Source organism: Arachis duranensis, chromosome 9 (assembly GCF_000817695.3).
Source record: "Arachis duranensis cultivar V14167 chromosome 9, aradu.V14167.gnm2.J7QH, whole genome shotgun sequence".
NCBI classification, from domain to species: domain Eukaryota; kingdom Viridiplantae; phylum Streptophyta; class Magnoliopsida; order Fabales; family Fabaceae; genus Arachis; species Arachis duranensis.
Genome location: NC_029780.3, coordinates 59960071 through 59982157, shown reverse-complemented (window position 1 = coordinate 59982157; position 22087 = coordinate 59960071). Strand labels below are relative to the sequence as shown.

The window sequence follows — 22087 nt, the reverse complement described above, 5'->3', positions numbered from 1 at the left end:
AATGTCAAAGGCACTAAGGCTACGGCCATATTTGAAAATGAGGATGAAATCCTTCCCTCTCTTTCAATTACTGGTACATCTAATTCCTACAAATACCTATTGTCATGGGTTGTTAAGGATGTCCTTTAGGAATTTGCCTCAATGACCAAGCAAATGGTCAAATCTTGTAAGGAAGCCAGAAACCTTTCAATGTAAAATGAAAAATCCTGGATGAAATCTCATGATACGGTTGCTGTGCTTCTAAAGCACCTAGACTCATTTGATGAGGATATAGCAACCTTAGAGAAAGAAGATGACTACCTGGAATTTGATGAAGAGGAATTTGATACTTAGTTTTTCTCCTTGCTACCTGTTCATACCCTGGGTCAAGCTGTCCGACCCGGGATGTTTAGCGACAAGCCGACCGACCTCTTCAGGTCAGACTATTCGACCTCTTCTCAAAGAGCTCGGCCAAATGCCCGACCTCTTCTCAAAGAGCTCGGCCAACTCGCCAAAGGAGCCCAAAGCAGGCCCAAAACGAAGGAACACAGCCCAAACTAAAGGCAGCTAAAGCCCAGAAAGATAAAGGCAGTTCCCTTGAAGATAAGATGACCTCACTTAAAGATAAGATAAAGATAAGATAAGATAACTAACTTATCTTATCCACAGGAGGCCACATCTCACCATTATAAATACACTGGAGCACCCAAGTATAACTCATACTCTGATTTTACTCAATACCTGCTTAATACCCTTGCTAACTTAAGCATCGGAGTCCCTTGCAGGTACCCCCACCCTCCGGGGACGAAGGATCAGCACCACCACCAAGTCCAACAAGTCGGACACACCAGCTCCGGCCGCTATACACCTGCCGGACACGTCGGCTCCGACCAACACAGAAGATCTCGACCGAGATCGACCTACAGTTTCAAGTAACCCTCGAAACATTGGCGCCGTTGCCAGGGAACTTGGAAGTCATTCCACGACCACGGCGGACAACCATGACAACGACCACGATTCAGATCTAGAGGATAGAACGCCACACAGAAACGCGGACACTACACCAAAGGATACTCCTCAACTTAACAACGAAAAGGATTCTCTAAATGCGAGAGCCATGGAGGCCCTTCAAGACCGTTTAAAACAACTGAAAGAAGAAGCCCTACATCAACGAGAGGCAGAGAAAGACCTACAAAGGGAGATAAAGCGACGCCGGGAATTGGAGGACAAACTCCTAAAACTCGAAGCCGATCTCAAGGCCAAAACTAATCGATCCTCTCATGAGGATAGCTCCTACAAGGACCATGATCCATTCACTAAAGAGATCATGAAAGCTAAAGGTCCTAAAGGACTTCAAAGCTCCAGACATGACCCCGTACGACGGCACATCAGATCCAAGCCATCATCTTAGCAATTTCAGAAGCAGGATGTATTTCACGGAGGCCTCAGATGCAATCCGTTATTCTCCATCCAGAAGGACAAAGCCAAACACGCACCGAGCCTATTAGGGATCAAGCAAAGAGATCGAGAGAGCCTTCGCAACAACATGGAAAGATTCAACAAAATATGTATGGACATACAAAGTCTACCAACAGAAGCAGCTATCAGGAGCCTCATCAATGGTCTACGAGAAGGACCTTTTAGCCACTCAATATCCAGGACGCACCCAAACATCTCTAAACGAGGTACAAGAACGAGCAAAGAAGTACATCAACTTGGAGAAAAACTCTTGACTAGGAGAGATCTCAATAACCGAACATTCCTACTCCTCTCGGGATAAGGATAAAGAGTCCAAGAAAAAAGAAGATCAACATGGAGAGAAGCCTAGAAAATACCACAATTACACCCCCTTCGGGTGTCTTTTGTGGATGTCTACCTAGAAATATGCAACATTGAAAAGATCCTATCAACTCACCCAATCAAAAACAAAAGAGGTCGGACGCGTTGAATGTCCACCTCACACCAAAGAGGTTGGACGAGTTGAAAGTCCACCTCACACCAAGAGGTTGGACGAGTTGAAGGTCCACCTCACACCAAGAAGTCGGACACGTTGAAGGTCCACCTCACACCAAAGAGGTCGGACGCGTTGAAGGTCCACCTCACACCAAAGAGGTCGGATAAAGTTGAAGGTCCACCTCACACCAAAGAGGTCGGACAAAGTTGAAGGTCCATCTCACACCAAAGAGGTTGGACGAGTTGAAAGTCCACCTCACACCAAAGAGGTTGGACGAGTTGAAGGTCCACCTCACACCAAAGAAGTCGGATGCGTTGAAGGTCCACCTCACACCAAGGAGGTCGGACGCGTTGAAGGTCCACCTCACACCAAAGAGGTGCGTTGAAGGTTCACCTCACACCAAGGAGGTTGGACGCGTTGAAGGTCCACCTCACACCAAAGAGGTGCGTTGAAGGTTCACCTCACACCAAGGAGGTCGGACGCGTTGAAGGTCCACCTCACACCAAAGAGGTCGGTCCACCTCACACCAAAGAGGTCAGACAAGTTGAAGGTCAACCTCACACCAAAGAGGTTGGACAAGTCGAACGTCTCACACCAAAGAGGTCGAACGAGTTGAACTTCCACCTCACACCCCTGAGAGACATGTTCATGGAAGATTCGCAGGAGGAGGGATCTCTAAATCATCTCGCAAAGGACACCTCAAAGAGGTATATTAAGGAAGGGAGAGAGGTTTGAATAGGACAACGGGGTGCAAACAAGCCTTCCGAGATTTCAAAAGTTCTTGGGGCAACCACCCATTCTTCCCCAACCAAGGGAAAGTGAAAAGCTCATATTATACCTCGTAGTGAGAAGTCGGGCAATAGCCTCATCACTAGTTAAAGAAGACAAAAGTGGGCAACAACCCATCTACTTCATCATCAAGGCTCTACAAAGGGGCCGAACTATACTATCAAAAGATAGAAAAGTTCGCCTACGCCCCCATACTCACCTCTCGATGACTCCACCCATACTTTCAAGCTCACACTATTAGAGTTCAGACCAACCAGCCCATCGAAGGCATCCTACAAGAAAACAGACTTAGCAGGAAGAATTCTACAGTGGGCAGTCAAAATCGATCTTCAACATAAAGCTCAGACAGCCGTCAAATCATAGTACTTGGCAGACTTCATTACAGAGTACACTGACACCCCGAGAACTCCTACAAAATGGAAACTCTACATGGATGACTCTTCAAACAAAACTGGGAGTGGTGTAGATGTAATTATAGAAAAGCGATCAGGGAAGCCAAATCAAGCCAAATGACCAAGCGGAATACGAGGCACTACTGGCTGGTCGAAGGCTAGCTAAGAACGTAGGAGCTTACCATGTCCAATGACTCACAAGTAGTCACCTCACAAATAGAAGGGAACAACCAAGCTGAGGATCCCACCACAAAAAATACCTCGGACAATTCAGGGGACCCTGAACAAAAATAGAAAACAGCTCGGACATTTTGGGGAATATGAAGTCTGACACATACCTCGGGAGCAGAATGCCCGAGCTGATGCATTTTCAAAACTAGCCAACACCAAACCAGGGGGCAATAACAGAAGCCTCATCCAGGCTACATCACAAGACCACAACAAGTCAATCTCAGGGATGTACTAAGGGTCAGCCACAGTAACACGCATTAAAAAACTATGGAATCCAGCCAATTAGACATGCCGTCCGGGATCTTAGTATACATCTCAAAGACATAGGTCAACTATGGGGTTACTACCAAACAACTCGAGCAACAACTCGAACAATAACAGCAAAATATCAGGTGTCAGATACAACAGTAAAAGGGAAACCCCAGGACTCACACGAAGATCCAGGGGCACCCTTTGGAGGCAACAACGGAGCAAAAACCCAAATACAAAGTCAAAGCTTTACATCAAAAAGCATGCCAACTTCCACATTGCCCCACCAGAGGAGCACATCAGTGTAACATCACCTTGGCCGTTCGCAAAGAGGGGACTCGACCTCCTCAGACTATTTCCCCAAGGATTGGGATAAGTCAAGTTCCTCATTGTAGGGGTGTTCATAAAATGGATTGAGGCAGAGCCCCTAGCTAATGCCACTGCTCAAAGAAGTCAGAAATTCTTGTACAGAAACATTATTACAAGCACCAATTCACATATGTAGAACACCCACAAGCCAATGGACAAGCAGAAGCTGCCAACAAAGTCATACTAGCTAGGTTAAAACAGAGACTACAGGACGCAAAGGGAGCTTGGGCTGAAGAGCTCCTACAAGTCCTATGGGCATATCGGACAACTCCACACTTCACCACGGGGGAATCACCCTTCCGATTGATTTACGGAATGGAGGCAATGATCCTAGTAGAGATCAAAGAAGGATCCCCCAGAATGATCTTCTACAATGAAGAGGTCAACTCCCAAATCCAAAGGAAAGAACTCGACCTACTTCCAAGAGTCCGAGAGAGAGCTCTGATCAAGGAAGAGGCGTTAAAACATCGAATGGCCTCAAGATACAATCAGAAGGTAGTACAGCGAAGCTTTGCCAACAACAACCTCATCCTAATCCGAAATGATATCGGAACAACTCGACCTGGAGAAGGAAAGCTAGCAGCCAACTGGAAAGGACCATACCAAGATGTTCAGAAGAATTGGGGAAAGGTTGCTACAGACTGTCCGAACTCGAAGGGCAAGAGCTACCAAGGTCATGGCATGCCTGCAATCTAAAAAGGGCGCCAGGCCGAGATCCAAAAAAGATTGCCCGACCTAGAACGGTAAGTACTAACATGTACACACTCTTATCTTTATATTATTGTTTAAAAGTTTGCAGATTCCCTAAAAAGTTTCCTACCAAGACGTCCGATCACGACAGGTCGGCAAGGTGAAAACCAAATTCACCACCCGATCACGACAAAGGTCGGCAAGGTGAAAACCAAATTCACCGCCCGATCAAGACAAAGTCGACGAGATGAAAACCAAACTCATCGTCCGATTACAAAGCGACAAGTCGGCAAGGTGAAAACCAACTTCACCGCCCGACCACGATGAAAACTGAACTCATCATTTGATTTCGACAAAGTGAAAACAAAATTCACTGCTATACCAAGACGCATTAAACTGAAACGCAAATTTCACTGCCGGATTACGACAAGGTCGGCGGAAAACCAAATTCACTGCCCGATCATGATAAAAGTCAGGAAAGATGAAACCAGAATTCATCGCCCGATTTCGACAAGGTCGGCAAAAAGTGAAAGCAGAGTTCATCGCCCGATTATAAAGCAACAGATCGGCAGAAAATGAAAAACAATTTCACTGCACGATCACGATAAAGACAACTGTCCGATAAAGGTGAAAACGCGATTCACCCTAAGGACGATCTAGAGATGACAACCACTTTCTACAAATCGGCAAAGATGAACACAGAATAATGTAAGAAGTTATCGAAAGTGGTCTAAAAAAGAACCTGACGAGGTCTTACGGATCGCTAAAATAATAACTTAAGGAATGGTCGAACGTTAAGAAGTCGACTCCTACCACTAAAAGTTATTCCAAGTAGTCCCTGAAAGAGATCTGACAAAGATCCAAGAAAGAGGACTACAAAAAATAACTTAAAGGAGACCGACATAACCAAGTCGGACTCCTACCACTAAAAAGTTATCAAAGTAATCCCTGAAAGAGATCTGACAGAGATCCAAGAAAGAGGATTACAAAAATAACTTAGGAAGAGACTGACATAACGAAGTCGGACTCCTACTACCAAAGAGTTATAAAAGTAATCCCTGAAAGAGACCTGACAAAGGTCCAAGAAAGTGGATTATGAAATAACTTAGAAGAGATCGACATAAAGAAGTCGGTCTCCTACAACGGACATGTTATAAAAGTAATCCCTGAAAGAGACCTGACAAAGGTCCAAGAAAGAGGATTAAAAAAATAACTTTAGAAGAACCCGACATGAAGAAGTTAGCCCGAGCCAATTAAAGCGATAGATTGGATCGACGAGAAGAAGTCGAACCAACGAAAGCTACAGCTTGGACCGACAAGAAGAAGTCAGACCAACGAAAGCTGCTGCTTGGACCGACAAAAAGAAGTCGGACCAACGAAAGCTACAGCTTGGACCGACAAGAAGAAGTCGGACTAACAAAAACGTGTGCTAAAACGGACATAGCTCCGCCCAAAAAGCCACGGCTCCACGACAAGGCTATCAAAATTGTTCAGACTGACTAAAAAGTATTCTACGAGAATACTAAAAAGTCGTCGGACAAATTAGCCCCAAGGACCACCTCGACCAAGCAGAAAATGGACAAAATCAGAAGTGATCAAAAGAGGTCGGACAAACAAAGTACCGACACTCTAGAAAGATCCACAAAAATGGACAAAGACATCTCGCAAATGGCCAGAGGAAGACCAGGAATGTTTTGCTAAAAGGTATGAAGTCTTGAAAAAAGACACTACTTAAAAAGCGAAAAGCACAGCCTCAAAGACAGAGCTAAAAAGTCATCCAAACAAACTATAAAAAGGTTTCCCATCGGAACACTACCTAAAAAGTTGTTGGATTATGACTAAAAAAGCCCGAACAGCGAAGACAAACAAGTCGGAAGAAGGCTGAAAAGTCCCCTCAACAAAGTAAAAGGGGCAATACCAGACTCGCATAAGGAGAAACTACTCAAAATCGACCGAAGACAAGATGCTTGAGCACGACTTCCCCAAAGAGATCAAATGTCTGAAAAGCACGATCTCACGGAAAGATCGAACTCAAGCAGGGGCAAAGTCATACAGGTCGATGTTAGATAAAGAAGAGGCGCAAGTACGACTTCAAAAAAGAACAAGCCAAAAGGTTGGGAAACAACTTAAGGCTCAAATGTGCTTAGCCAAAAGGGATACAACTCCACTCAAAAAAAGGCAGAATCTCAAATAGGGCTACGAACATCATCCAAGACTAAAAAAGGTTCTATATAAAGAACACTAAAAAGTCATGGGACAAGTCACTAAAAGCTCGGATACCAAGCCGCAAAGATAACTTTGCCAAAGCAGAAGGTTGTCAACACAAACTTAAAGCAAGGCGTGATCCAGAAGGCAAGGGTAGAAAACCCGCACTACCACTCAAAAGAGGTTAGACTATGAAGTACCAAACCTCTAGAAAATCTACAAAGATTGCGAAGCAATGAAGAAACAAGCCAGACAGATGCTTGAGCACGACTTCCAAAGAGATCGAAGCTCTGAAAAGCATGACCTCATGGAAAGATCGAACTCAATCAGGGGCACTGTTCATACCCTGGGTCAAGTTGTCCGACCCGGGATGTTTAGCGACAAGCCAACCGACCTCTTCAGGTCAGACTATCCGACCACTTCTCAAAGAGCTCGGCCAAATGCCCGACCTCTTCTCAAAGAGCTCGGCCAACTCGCCAAAGAAGCCCAAAGCAGGCCCAAAACGAAGGAACACAGCCCAATCTAAAGGCAGCCAAAGCCCAGAAAGATAAAGGCGGTTCCCTTGAAGATAAGGTGACCTCACTTAAAGATAAGATAAAGATAAGATAAGATAACTAACTTATCTTATCCACAGGAGGCCACATCTCACCATTATAAATACACTGGAGGACCCAGGTATAACTCATACTCTGATTCTACTCAATACCTGCCTAATACCCTTGCTAACTTAAGCATTGGAGTCCCTTGCAGGTACCCCCCACCCTCCGGGGATGAAGGATCAGCAGCACTTTCAGTCCCACAAGTCGGACACACCAGCTCCGGCCGCTATACACCTGTCGGACACGTCGGCTCCGACCAACACAGAAGATCTCGACCGAGATCGACCTACAGTTTCAAGTAACCCTCAGAACACTACCTCTGACTGATCTCTATTATGTTGACTCTGGATTTGAATCTTTGATAATATTTTCTTTTATCTTGAACTTTAATATTTGCTGGATGACTCTAATAACGTTAACTTTGGTACAATTTCCTTGGTATGCTTGACTTAATTTTGGCTGCATTATATGATATTTTGTGCTTGCAGGTGTCCCTCCTTGATGTCAAAAGGGGAAGAAAGCATACAAATGAATTGAAACTGAAACTGTTTTATGTCCTCTGTTTTAAATGTAATCATGTTACATGTCATCTATTTTAGAAACGGTTTTAGTTTCTGCTTGTTCTGATTAATTTTTGTTCCTGATTTATCCCTTGATTTATATATGGATCTGACTAAGAACATGGGACTAATTGGCTTATGAATTTTCATGCTCTGTTTTGGATTTTAATTTGAGTATGAGATCAGTTTTTGATACATAATCTTTGGGAATATTATGCCCTGATTGATCATACAAGGATAACATGCTTTCCAAAAATGACTTTAGAAGTTTCTAATCTTTCTCTGGTTAAAGGATCCTTTTTTTATTGGATTCTCCTTTGAAACACATTAGTACTTGTATATAGAAATTATCTCTGTGTTCTAAATAGCTTAATCAGACTACACATTAAGGGGGAGCATATTGATCGAAAGAAAGGGAGAGCAATTTGTGAATCATCAAAGGAAAGTTTTCACTCCTAATTCTTTCAATTTATTTTAATAATGTTTGTTATCAAGGGGGAGATTGTTGAGTTTGAAAACCTAATATTAAAATGTTAATTAGATGTTTATTAAATTATTACAAAATGTTTGTTTAATGAATTTTGTTTAATTCACAGGAAATGAGCAAGTCCGTGTTTATCAATAAAAATTCAGCCATCAACTTGATCCAAAACTTAGTGGCCGAACTTTGAAATAAGAAACAAAAGACAAGCCCAATCACAAGCCCATGAAATTAAAGAAAGGAACCCAAGAGAGCACAAGACCCATACGGTTCCCCCACTTTTGGTAATTGGAACTTCAAATTCAATTCAATTAAGTTTCTTTAAACTTCCACCGAAATTCATTGATAAACCCCAGTTTTGTGGTTTATCTTGTGCTAAATTTAGTGATTTTATCAACTTTTCATACATTTATTCACTAAAATAGTATGGTTTAGTAAATTCTCCCAAAATTGTGCTTAAGAATGAAAACATGCTTTTTAAGCCCTAAAATTGATAAATTTAATTCACTTTAATTCCATTCGATGCCTTGATATATTTGTTTAGTGATTTCAAGTTTATAAGGCAAGGATTGGATTGAAGAAGTTAAGAAAAAGCAAGCAAAGTGGAGAATTTGTGAAGAAATGAGGAATTGGAGAAATACATGGTGACGTGTACGTGTGAGGAGAAATTCACCAGGCCACACGTATGCGTGACCCACACCTACGCGTGACAAGCAGCATGTAACCCACTTAATGAAACACGATGGGGGCAATTTTTGCCGCTGCCAAAGCCCAATCCAACCTATTTCTGATGTTATTGAACCCAAGGATTGAGGGAGAATGACGGGAGGTAGTCATAAAGGGGAATGTTCCTTTATTTGGTTGTCTTTATGCTTATGAACTCTTGTAGTTTTGATTTTTATTCATGAAATTTTATGTTTCTATATTATTAATGTTTAATTGAGTTGCTATGATTGTTATCTTACATTTCGTAGTTCTAGATTTTATTATTTTTGCACTTTTATGATGCTTTCCTTTTATGCCTTCCAAGTGTTTGATAAAATACTTGGCTTGATTTTAGAATAGATTTTTATACTTTTGGCTTGGATTGAGTAATTATAGACTCTTGAATTGTCTAAATCTCTTGTTGATTGGTAATTGAAGGTTGCTAGTTGGCTTTAATTTCACTAAATCTAGTCTTTCACTATGGGTTGACTAGGACTTGTGAACTCAAGTTAATTCTATTCACTTGACTTTCCTTCATTTGTTAGAGGATGACTAAGTAAGCACAAAAGACAATTACTATCACAATTGAGGATGATAATGAGGATAGGAATTCCAATTCTCACTTCTTGCCAAGACCTTTCTTAGGTATTAGATAATCTTTTTGTTATTTGCATTTCTTGTCTCTTATTCCAAAATCCCAAAAATACTTTCTCATAACCAATAATATGCATATTTCTCTGCAATTCCTTGAGAGACGATCCGGAGTTTAAATACTCTCAGTTTTTATTAGGTTTGACTTAAGTGACAAACAAATTAAACTTTAATTGAGGGATGTTTGTTGGTTTAGATCTATACTTCGATGGGATTATTTTTTGAAAATTCTTAACCGACGATTTCTCTCATATCAACTTTTTAGCGCCGTTGCTGGAGACTTGCAAATGTGCACTTGTTATTGGTTATTGTATATATGTTGATATTGTGAATAGCTTGATTTTTAGTTTATTTGTTAGTTCTTGCTAGTTTTAGGAGTTGTTTTCTTTGTTTCTTATTAGCTTTTGTTTTTGTTCTCTTTTTCTACTATGAATTCTCCCCACTTTGGCTATGTGTTTGTTTCTAACTATATTGTAGGAAATGAAAATTACAATGAGGATATGCATCAAGGATGGAAATATCAAAGGTGGGAGGAGCCTCAATCTTATGGACAACCCTCATATCAAGTTTTTGGCACCGTTGCCAGGGACTTGAAAATGTGCGTTTGTTATTGGTTATTGTATATATATGATTATATTGTGAATAGCTTATTTTTGGGTTGTTCTTTTGTTCTTGCTAGTTTTAGGAATTGTTTTCTTTATTTCTTATTAGTTTTTGTTTTGATTCTCTTTTTCTACTATGAATTCTCACCCTTTTGCCTATGAGTGTGGTTCTAACTATGTTGTAGGAGATGGAAATTATAATAAGAACATGCATCAAAGATGGAACAATCAAAGGTGCGAGAAACCTCAAGCATATGATCAATCTTCATGGCAACAACCTCTATAACTCAAATTATGATCAAATTAATATGAAGAGGTTAGGATTGACAGCATTCGGAACATTCTTGGCACTAATCAATGATTGTGATTTCACTTAGTATCCTTGAGAATTAGAAAAAATATTCAATATAAAAGTTGTAGAGTATGAGCTCTTCTTTCTAACAACTCTAAGTTTACTCCAATACAATCACTATAACTCATTGTGATGCCTTTTGCTTAATCAATATCCTATATTTCAAAACGAAAACTCAAACAAAACTTGTCACGGATACCAGTTAAATATCAAACCAATTATCTTTAAATTCAAGAGAATGTTTGCATTTTTTAGTTTATAAATTGGGTTCTATCAACTAAAATATTTGATGAATCCAAGTATTAATTAAAGTTTAGTTCTAAGTGAGTGTGGATAAACTTTTTTTTTCCTTTTTAAATATAATTTGGTTGGCATGTCAAAAAAATAAAGGAATAAAATTTCTTTTGAAACCAGGTTTTTAAAGTGTTTTTATACACATTATTTCTCTTACAAAAATATAAATGTGAAAAATTAGGAATGCTCAAACCCAAATCAATCAAATTAAAAATTGATGCGTTTATTTTTAATTTATATAGATTTAAATTTTTTGTCAAATCTGAATAAATAGACCCCATCTGTTTTTACTTTTTGTTTTTATTTTTACTGTTTTATATTTTTTAGAATTTGTGTATTTTTATTTTTTTCTTCACAAAATTCAAAAAACAGAAAATACTAAAAATAAAAACAAAAATAAAAATATAAATCAAGCACACCTTTATATTTTCAAATTAAAATCATATTAATAAAATAACTTCACAACAACTTAACCTAGAGTTAAAACTCGTATGTACAGAAATTTAGTTGGAGAATTAATCATTTATCAGCTAATATCAACTATTTTTTTTTTAAATTTTGTTTTAGCTCGCATTAACATTCAAATGAGCATTCAAAACATATATTAGGAAAATAAAAAATGCTATATACGTATTAAAATCAACTATCAAATCAGTTATTATTTATATTTTATATTTTAATATGTGTTTTTTACTGATAATTAATTTGAATAGTTATTATTAATGTAACCTAATATTATTATTAAAAAAAATTCAAAGCTCATTAAAAAAATATCCTAAAATAAAATTGAATTTTGAACGTTAGTAATAATTTTGTTGAAAGCCACGAAATGGATAATACACATGTATTTAGACTAGAACTTAGATCTTAATAAGTGTGGATAAAGAAAAAAGTTAGTAGAGTAAAGTAAGAAAAACTAGTTGAAAATTGGCTATAAAAAGGGTTGGCCACCTATATTTCTTTTATATTGAATATATATAATATAATATATAATTAACTATTCAATTACTGCAATAAATAAAATAAATCAAAGGTGACTCATACGATAGTGCGACTTACAAAAAGGCAGAAGGTAGAAGAGATAAAAGTTTAGATAAATTTAATTTTGCTATACGTACTGTAAAAATTTGAACATTCATAAATATATTTACAAATTACTAATTAAAATAATTCTTCCATCAATAACAAAATTAAACTTACATGATTGTATGATGCAAAGAACTAGTTTTTCCTCTATCAACTAATCTTTGCTTCTAACCAAGTTGGGTTGGTCTAGTGGTTAGCTCACTAGTCCTTTTCTCCAGGAATGAAAATTAATTTTTAAGACAGCCAAAAAAAAAAAGAAGACAAATCAACTTCTCTTTTACGACCGAAAAGTTAAAAAAAATGATAATAATGTACATCAAAATCAAAAAATAAAATGACAAGAAAAGCGTATATATGTTTACTTAGATGATGATTGTGTGACCAATTCATGTTGAATTGCGTTCATCAGCATGCTATCTTTCTCAAGATTGACAATGATTGGAAATCCATCAATCCCACGGGCTACGGCGTTCATGATCTCCGTCATCAATGACTTAAACTCCGTTATATCGAGTTTTCCGTTTTTATCCTGGTCGAACCTCTCGAATATCAACTTCAACATGCCCTCATCCATTGGCTTCATTGGTTGTGACTCCGAACCGAATGGCAAAAGCTTTCGGAATCCACCACGTACTTCCTCAAGGGAAAGCATGTCGTCCCCATTTTCGTCCACCATGTCGAAACATTCCTGGACAAATTTGTCAAAGCCATCTTTGTCGTCAATGAAATTCGTTACGGTGGTGCTGTTAATAACCTCTTCGCTCATTGTGATTTTGACCCAAAAACAATAACAATGTCGGAATCTTTAGCGTTTTGTTTTGATGGTTGGATGTGTGAACAAGGGCATATAACTTCGTATACTTTAATTTGGTTGATTAATGTCTTGTGGACATGGTTTATATGTGTGTAAGGTAACGGTTGCCCTAGGTTCACGTTTTCTGATTATTGATTAGCCTTTAATTATATGGAAATTAATAAAATGGAAAGAGCCAAGAGTTAAAACAAATTATACCCTACTACAAGTATTCAACAAAAGGATACTTTACAACCGTAATAAAGTTTTGAACATTATTTAACGAAAATTGCGAATAAGACAACTAAAGGTAAAAATATTTAAAAACTACAGACTATTACAAAAAATTAGAGTGTTATAAAAGCCCACAGATCGGGCTACTACAAAAACAACAAAAGAAAACTGAAAAGAACTCAAGGCTTCTCACCAAAGAGGGGATTAAGTTTCTCGCCAGAGGCCTCGTCTTTTTCTGGAGAAGGAGGAAGTACGAAAATGGCACGACTGATACAGCAACTGAGGAGGCCTTAACAGCAACATTTTTGGGTTGGGCTCCTGGGGAAGAAATTGGATTTGTCTGAGGACCCGAGGTGGAAGACGGACTGACCTGAGGTCCCAAAGTCTTCAGATTCTAAGGAGGCTCCTCCTTATTGTCCGACTCGGGTGCAGGGACTATCTTCCCGTCCACCACTATGTTATCCGTCCTGAAGAGGGAGAGGTCAAGGTCGGGAGTTAAGACCTTAATTTTCCAGTTTCTCAAACATTTCATCCATGTCCAGAGCAGCTGACTCTTGAAATCCAACCAATTCCTTCTTCAGCTTATCTAACTGCTCCTTTCGGGCCATCCTCTCCCCAAAAACCCGAGTATAGCGCTCTTGGAATTTTTTGGCCTTTTCCATAGCCAAGGTAGCAGCAGCCTTAGCCTTGCTCGCTTTTTCCCGAGCTCTATCCAAGTCGGCCCTTAATGTACTCCTCTCCTGCTCCAACTCCACCTTGATCTCACTAAGCCTCTCCACATCGGCTCGAGCAGCCACCAAGCCTCCAGTTGTAGCTTAGATGGGAGAGCTCTTCAGCTCTCTAGAAAGTTGAGAAAAAACTCCCACGATGTGAAGTCCCCCATAAGCCAGAGTTTAGAGATGGTGAATCGCCACATCATCCATGTTCACACAGTGGTGAGGGAGAAGGTTCTCTTCTCCCCAAGCTAAAGCATCAAAGTTTTTGGTATAGATACTCTCCTCTTCATTAATTTTTTGTTTTCTTGAGGGAGGCATAGTGGAAGAAGGAGAGGAAGGAGTGGACTCTGAGGAATAAGGTAGGAGAGGGGAGTAGGAATAACAACTTTCGGATCTGAATGATCCGACACCGACCTCTTCCTAGGAGAAGATCGGACAGTCCTCACTACCTCCTACTGTGAAGAGCCTACTCCGACCTCTTTCTGTCGCAGGAGGTTATGAGCTACAACTATTTTCTTAGTTTTACGGAGAAGCTTCATAGCGGATTTAGGAGTCATACATTTTGCAAAACAAAATAGAATATAATAGAAACAACAAACTACAAACAAATAAGATTTAACAAGAAAATGAGAAGGAGCTACCAAGCTTGAACTTCAGAAGGCCGGGATCTCCCAAAATTCTTTTCGTATCCAAATGGGGAGGTTGACCCTAATCTAACTCAGATAAGTCAACTTTACAAATTATGATGTTGTCTTGCCAGTACAGAGGAAAAGGAGGTTCTTGGTTTTCAGGAATAAAGAAAGGTTCGGTATTGTCAAGAGCTTGGACCTTAAAAAAGTGGTTCTTGAAATCATGGAAAGACTCGTCAAAAATAGAAAATACCTTCTGTCCTTGTACAGCTCAGAGGGACATCCATCCCAACATATTTGAAGAACTGTAAGGCTTCGTGGTAACAAAAAGATAAAAGAAAATTTTTAAAGAAGGTTCAACACTTAACTCTCGACACAAGAGCTTGTACATCTTCATAAAAGCCCAAGAGTTCAGGTGCAATTTGGAAGGGGAAAGGTTACAAGACCTGGGAACATCCATCTCAAAGGAAGTAAAGGGAAGTCGGATGCCTAACCTAGTAAAGAAGCAGTTATTGATGACTGCGCATCATGTTATGTTTTTCTATATGCTTTTTCATATAAAAAATTAGTTTATAATGCCCAATTATTGAGTATTTGTTATGCTTAAGTTGAAAATTGCTTTGATTTTTTGAGTTAATGAATTTTGTAGGAAATGATAGAAAAAGAAGCAATAAAAGCACTAATAGAGGAAGCACACTCTCAAGGTGGAAAAATAGTTGGAAACAAACTCAAAGAGGAGCAAAGAGGATTTGCAACCCTGACCTCTTCACACTCAAACAAGAATAACTCGAGCTACAAAGTTCCAAATAAGGTCATCTTAGTGCCATTTGAAAGTAGACTTCTAGAGATTTGAAACCATAGATAACACTTTATAGTGGACACTGGATTTGAGGGTACAAAGTTGTATTTGTTTAGCTTCACAATTTCAGTGTAAAACAAATCCCTGCACTTCGCCAAACTGACCTCTTCACCTTCAAATGATCATAACTTGAGTTAGAGAAGTTCAAATGACATGCTTTCAGCGGCCTTGGAAAGCTGAGATTTAGGGCTTTCCGATGATTTATAATAGTCTATAGTGAAAATTTAAGTTCGGACCCAAACAGATCAATACTTCAGCCTGCAAGGTTTTCCAAAACATCAAAAACCCAAAATGCCACTTCAATGACATTCCATATTGAACCACTTACAAATACTCAAATTCCTTCATTTATTCTTCAATGTTTCAAACTTCCATGAAGAAAATTAAAAGTTCACAAGCCCAAGTCAATCCACAATTAACAATCAATCAAGGCCACAAGAATCATCTAGAAGTAATTAGGAAATTTGCATTTGATTGTAATTTCATTTGAATTTGTAATTTAGGTAGCTTATAAATAGGACCTTAGATTCATCAATTCACACATACCATGGAGGGATGGAGGTGACTCCACTCCCCTCTCACTCTCATTCTCTTCTCTTGTTCCATTTCTTTCATACACACTTTTGTAAATATTTAGTTATGAGATTCTAATTTTCAACATTGGGAAAGAGAGCTTTATTGCTATTTGATGGATTAATTTGTTTTTATTCTTCTTCTTCTCTTTATCTCTCTTTGATTTACTTGAAGGATTTTCTTTCTTCATGTTAGCATTCAATTATCTTGGAAAAGAGATTGAGTGTACTTGGGTTTTATGTGAACCTTGGAAGAGGAATCATAAAACCATGCTTGAAAATCCTTCTTACACTTGAGTAGATTTGCATATGGATGGGATATTATGACATCTAATCTATCGATTATTTGGGTCTAGGAAAGTGTATGGTATAATTAGGGATCATTTTTCATCTCTTCTCATGAACAATTAGACCAAGGAATTGGCTATTGATCAAGATTGGGGAGATTGAGTTACTAAGGAATTGGGACTCAATCACTCATGATTGCCAAGAGGTCAATGAGTTGCATGATTGATGAGGAGGTAAAAACTATTGATCTTAAGAATGCAATATCTCTTGATCCCAATGTTAATTTCATTCTTAATTCTTGTTATTTACTTCTTGTTTTTAATTCTTGTCATTTACTTATGCACATTTATGGCTTTATTTACTTTTGCTCATTTATGTCTTCCAAGTGTTTGTAGAAATGCTTCACTTGGTTTTACTTTCTAGTTATTTACTTTCTTGCACTTTACTTTCTTGTACTTTCCATTCCGTGCAATTTACATTCTTGTACTTTAATTTTTAGCACTTTAATTTCTTGTCATTTACTTTCCTTGCACTTTATTGCTTTCATTTAATTTCATGTTATTTACATTTCTTGTTGCTCATCACTCAAAATTATGATCACCTAACTAGAATAATTAATCAACTATTGTTTGTACAACTTAATTGTTAGCATAGTCACATGTATGTTATGATTAGTAGTAGATGAATAATACCAAATTGCATTTTGATGAATTGTATGATGGTTGATTGAATAAAGAGTTGTGAGCAGCATAGGGAGCACCTGAGCACAATTTTTCTGCTTAAAGGGCAATAAAAAAAAGGGGTTAGACGCGCGCGCACGATGTACGCGCACGCGTCCTTGAGTCGCTGCTTCATCACCCAAATTCCAGAGAGTTGGGCCTCTCCTAGGCCAACCTTAAGCCTCGAGCCCAACTCATTCCACACTGACGCGCACTACGTGCGTGCGCGTCCATACAGCTATAAGGAAATGCACGCGGACGCGCACATGCCGCGTCCACGTCGATCTGCTGCTACAATTTCTGAGCCAATCTCCAGAGAGTTGCGCTAGATTTGGGCCAACTTTGAGCCCCCAGCCCAACTCATCTCGCGCGAAGGCGCACTCGCCGCATGCGCGCCCATATGCAAAAAGGAGGAAAGGACGCGAGCGCACGGATCGCGCTTGCGCCCTTTATGCTAAACTACCAATGTAGGCGGACGCGCACTTGCCACGTGCGCGTCTCCTATATGATGCCGCCACTCCAGGCCTTTGTCCAGAGAGTTGGGCGCGCACTACGCCCACTCTAAGCCTCCAGCCCAACTCAATGTACGCGTGCACGCACTGTACGCGCACGCGCCTCTATATAGTTTCCCCATCCACGCTTGAGCGCGCTGTACGCGCACACATAGGTCCCTAATTTTATCATTGTACGCGGACGCGCACAGTGCGCACCCGCGTCAATTCAAAAATGAGATAACCCTAGTGCGCTAAGAGCACTGCGCAGCAGCGCACATCTCTTCTCCTTCCTCCTCGCCTCTTTCTCCTCCCCTTCCCCTTCAGCCACCCCCAGCGGCCGCATTCGCCGCCATCACACCACTACCCCATTCACCTTTATCACTCGCTCTCATTCTCCCACCTCTCTCCATCTCTCATCTCACCTTCTCCACTCACTCAACCTCTGCTCCGCCGACCACCACCACCACAAGGCCAGCTCCTCTCCCTCTTACCATCAGCACCAACCCTTCTTCGCTTTCTCTCTCTCTCACTTACCCACTCTGCCCCTGTCTCTCACTCCCTCGTTAACCGCCAGCAACACCGCCGCTGCTCCGCCAACCGCCACCATCCATGGCGGTGCGGCTCTCTGATTCTGTTGCTCCCGTCCCAATCCCAATTTCCTTTTTCATTTTTAGTCCTTCTCTGCTCCCAGGTTCCATGCTCCAACTCTGCTTTATGTTAATTTTTTTCATTTTTTTTTGTTAGTTACTATTAGTTTTCTGTTAGCTAGTTAGAATTGCATATTTTGCATGTTATGTTAGTTAGAAATAACTGCAGTTAGGTAGCTAGGATTGGATAGAGGATTTTAGGCCTGATAAGTGCTCCGTTTGTGCATGTTCTGCTATTTGTTTACTTGGGTGTTGTATGCTGATTTTGGGTTGCTATTTTATGTAAATTGTGTTGCTGGGTACTAGTTCACTGCTGCTGTGCTTAATTGATGTTGTTTTTCTTGCTGTTTGTGCTACTTGGCTATCCGGGAACGTCCAATTTTAAGCCGGAATGCTGCCCAAGTTTCAAGAAATTTGTTTTCATCTTAATCTCTATTGTAATTTGGGCTAATTTCCGCTTCCTTTCAACTTCCGAATTTGCACCAATCATTGTGCACATGAACCACAACTTCTCTTTTATTTGAGCCTAAATATCATCATACCACTAATCCACTTTTCTAACTCACTAATTTCTTTAACCATTTAACTTCTACTGACATTTAACCCTTTTTAACCATTCTTTCAAAAGTATGATGATTTTATTGCTTAATGAGTAAGAGTTGTTGACTTTAGTGAACATTGCATTCATGGCTTACTTGTTCACTTATGCTTACTTGTTTACCAATTCTTTTCAAGTTCAGTTCACATCATGATTGTTTTTTAGCCAATTGATATCCTGAACATGCTTCCCTTGCTACATGCTAAGTGTTTCATTCTTTATATTCTATCATATTTTTTTTCAAGATGTCGGATAAAGGAAAGGCCATAGCCACTACCTCGAAGAAAAGAAAACATTCTATACCCTCTTTTCCCTCCGTTTACAAGAATTATGCTAAAAATCCATTGAATGATGAGGAAAAGGAAAATCAGTTGCTACCTTCTACCGATCCAACCAAGTTTCCCAATCTTTACTGTGAGCTTCGCTTCCAAAAATATCGAACAACGAAGCTAAATACTGAGAAGAAATTACTCCTACCCAATGATGTGAGACGAGCAATTACTAGTCGCATCCTAGAGTTGGGTATGGACTTTGTTGATAGAGATTTGGGAGCTATCAACATTTCTTGGGTTAAGGAATTCTATTGCAACTTCTTCCGTCCTACTTTGGATTCAGTTCAGGTGAGGGGTAGAGTGGTTATGATCACTGAGACTGCTATGGAGGAGGCATTAGAGTGTCGGCACATTACTGATGACATGTGTGCCCATCAGCAGGCAGAGATGGCTATCCATACCATGACCTTTGACTATGAGGCGCTGAGGCGCGTGATTGGTATACCGGACGCCACTTGGGTGATGGACTCGGGAAACACAAAGCCCAAAGGGATGCTCTTTGCACACTTAAACAAGGAGGCCAAGACTTGGCAGATGATATTCGCTCACTATGTCTTGCCGATCACTCACTTTTCTAAGATCCCTATGGAGATGCTACTTTTAATTGGTTGTGTTATGGAGGGAAAGGAAGTTTATTTTCCCCGATTGATCCAACAGAGCATGTGGTGAGCCCATATTCGTGGCCTCCTTCCTTTTCCTGTCTTGATTACCAGCATGGCATCACTGGCAGATGTTCCTAGCCATGACGATGATATGATACCACCGCCACCAGAGGACAGTGCCAAGGAGGTCACTATTCCTTGGGGCACTTGGGTGACTGAGAGACCCTCGGCTAGACGCCGATCTAGGGCTAGAGCAGTGGTAGGGACAGCTGGACCTTCAGCAGCCCCGTCCTCTTCTACAGCAGCAGCTCCATCTTCCTCGACAGCCCCCTCTTCAGCACTTGAACCCACGTATCTACTGGTTCAGCGTCTGTTTCGATTTTTGGAGCACGAGAAGCCCCACATCAGGCACCGACTGGATCGGATGGATCAGGCACTCATCTCCCTGGGCGTTGAGTTACCTCCACTTCCAGACTCTTCCGCCTCCGATGAGCAGAATCATCAGGAGGAGGATATTGATGAGCCGACTCAGCAGGTTGCACCTCCAGCTGCACCTGATGCCACAGAGACTCCACAACACCATGAGGAGCCGGTCCCACAGCCTCAGACAGAGTCCGCACCTACCAGTGTACCTACCCCTGATCCTCCGGTTTAGCATCGAGGACGATGCTCAATCTTAAGTGTGGGGAGGTCATCGGTAGCATCATTAGAGGACCGATGAACATTTTGGCCACTTTCCTACTTATCTTACTTTGCATACTTTTGTATATATGTGATGCATTTTGAGTTTATTTTGGGTACTCTTACTATTTTAGTTCGTTTTGGATACCTTTACTGCTTATTTTGGATTTTTAGATGTTTTGGATGATAGATTCTATACTTTTAGTTGGATTTTTCTTTATATACTTTTGCATATCCTTCTTTTTAGCTTATAGTGTGATTAGAAACCATGTTTGGAATTGTTAAAACTTAGTCACCCTTTTCGCATAAGAAATTGGTTTTAAGTGAAAAAGGAAAGGGTAAACTAAGAAAAATTTTTGAATTTTTCAATCACAACAATGCTTAGGCAAATATTGAGATTTTCCAAGAAACTTACTTATAGGGCACCAACCCAATTGATTGAAGAAAATTTTTGATGAAACTTGCTTGAATTTCATACTTTGTGAATCATGTATTGAACTAAGAACACAAGCTTGTGAGACTTGAGCCTATTGATGTGGTTACATTTTATAACCACTTATTTTCCATTCTTGTGTGCAATTATTCTCTTTCTATGATTGTGATCCTTGATTTGCTTGATTCTATATGTCCATTTATTTCTTGCATTGATGCATTTGTATGATTGAGGCCATTATTTCATTAGCCCACATATCCAAATAGCCTACCTTTTACTCTCCATTGTTAGCCAATTTTGAGCCTACGCTTAACCAACTTATTCCCATTTTAGCTCATTACAAGCCCAAGGTGAAAAACCAATGAAAGTCCCTTGTTTGGATCTTTGATTAGCCTAGGCTAGTGAAAGTGTTTATTATTCAAAGTTGGTAAGGCTTGGGAACATTGGATGGGATAAAAAGGGTAGTACACTTCTATATTTAGGAATTGGGAATATATTCGTGTATTAATTGAATGTATAAGACCTTATGCAATTGATGCCCTTGTAGAAAGTATAAAAAGAAAAGAAAAAGAAGAGAAAAATAAAATGAAAATGAAAAAAAAGAAAAAAAAGGGAGAAGAAAATGAGAAGAAAAAAATAATAAAAGGGGACAAAATGCCCCAAAGTGAAGTTCAATAAAAGGGAATCAATGCATAAGTGTCACGAATCAAGAAGTAAGATGCATGAATGTGTAAGAAAAAGTGGAGAATGGGTAGTTAGAATAGTTTGAATTTGTATAGATCATTATATAGGTTAGGTGGGAAAGTCTATGCTAATCCAAGATCTAAACTCTAGTCCACTTAACCATAAATGATCCTACCTTTACCCTAACCCCATTACAACCTAAATGAAAGACCTCATGATGAATGTATGCATGCATTGAATAGGTGTTGATTGTTAGAAGAAAATCAAATTTTTGGAAAGCATGATTAGAAGAGAATTGAGTGAATTAACCCTTAAACACTTGAGTGAATAGAGCGGATACACATCCGGTGAGGGTTCAAAAGTTCAATCACATGTGTTCACTCATATTATCTATATTCTTGCAAGCATGAATTTCTTTTGATAATTCAATACAATTGTGGTTTGGACTTGATTCTTATTGCTCTAGTTCTTGTGCTTATACATGTTCTCTAGGGAATTGATTTGTTTGAACTAAGCATTTGCATTCACTTTAGGTAGTTGCATTTAAATAGGTTCATATAGTTTAGTTGCATATTAGTAAATGTCTTACCCCTTAGTCCTTCTTATTTTAGCATGAGG

At 39.7% G+C, this 22087-nt stretch overlaps 1 protein-coding gene across 1 annotated transcript; it reads right to left on the bottom strand.

Moving 5' to 3' along the window:
* Nucleotides 1-12546: 12546 nt before the first annotated feature.
* Nucleotides 12547-12954, bottom strand: LOC107465448 (uncharacterized). The gene has a single exon (XM_016084428.3). The coding sequence runs from the start codon at nt 12952-12954 to the stop codon at nt 12547-12549; it is 408 nt and encodes a 135-aa protein (XP_015939914.1).
* Nucleotides 12955-22087: the final 9133 nt, after the last annotated feature.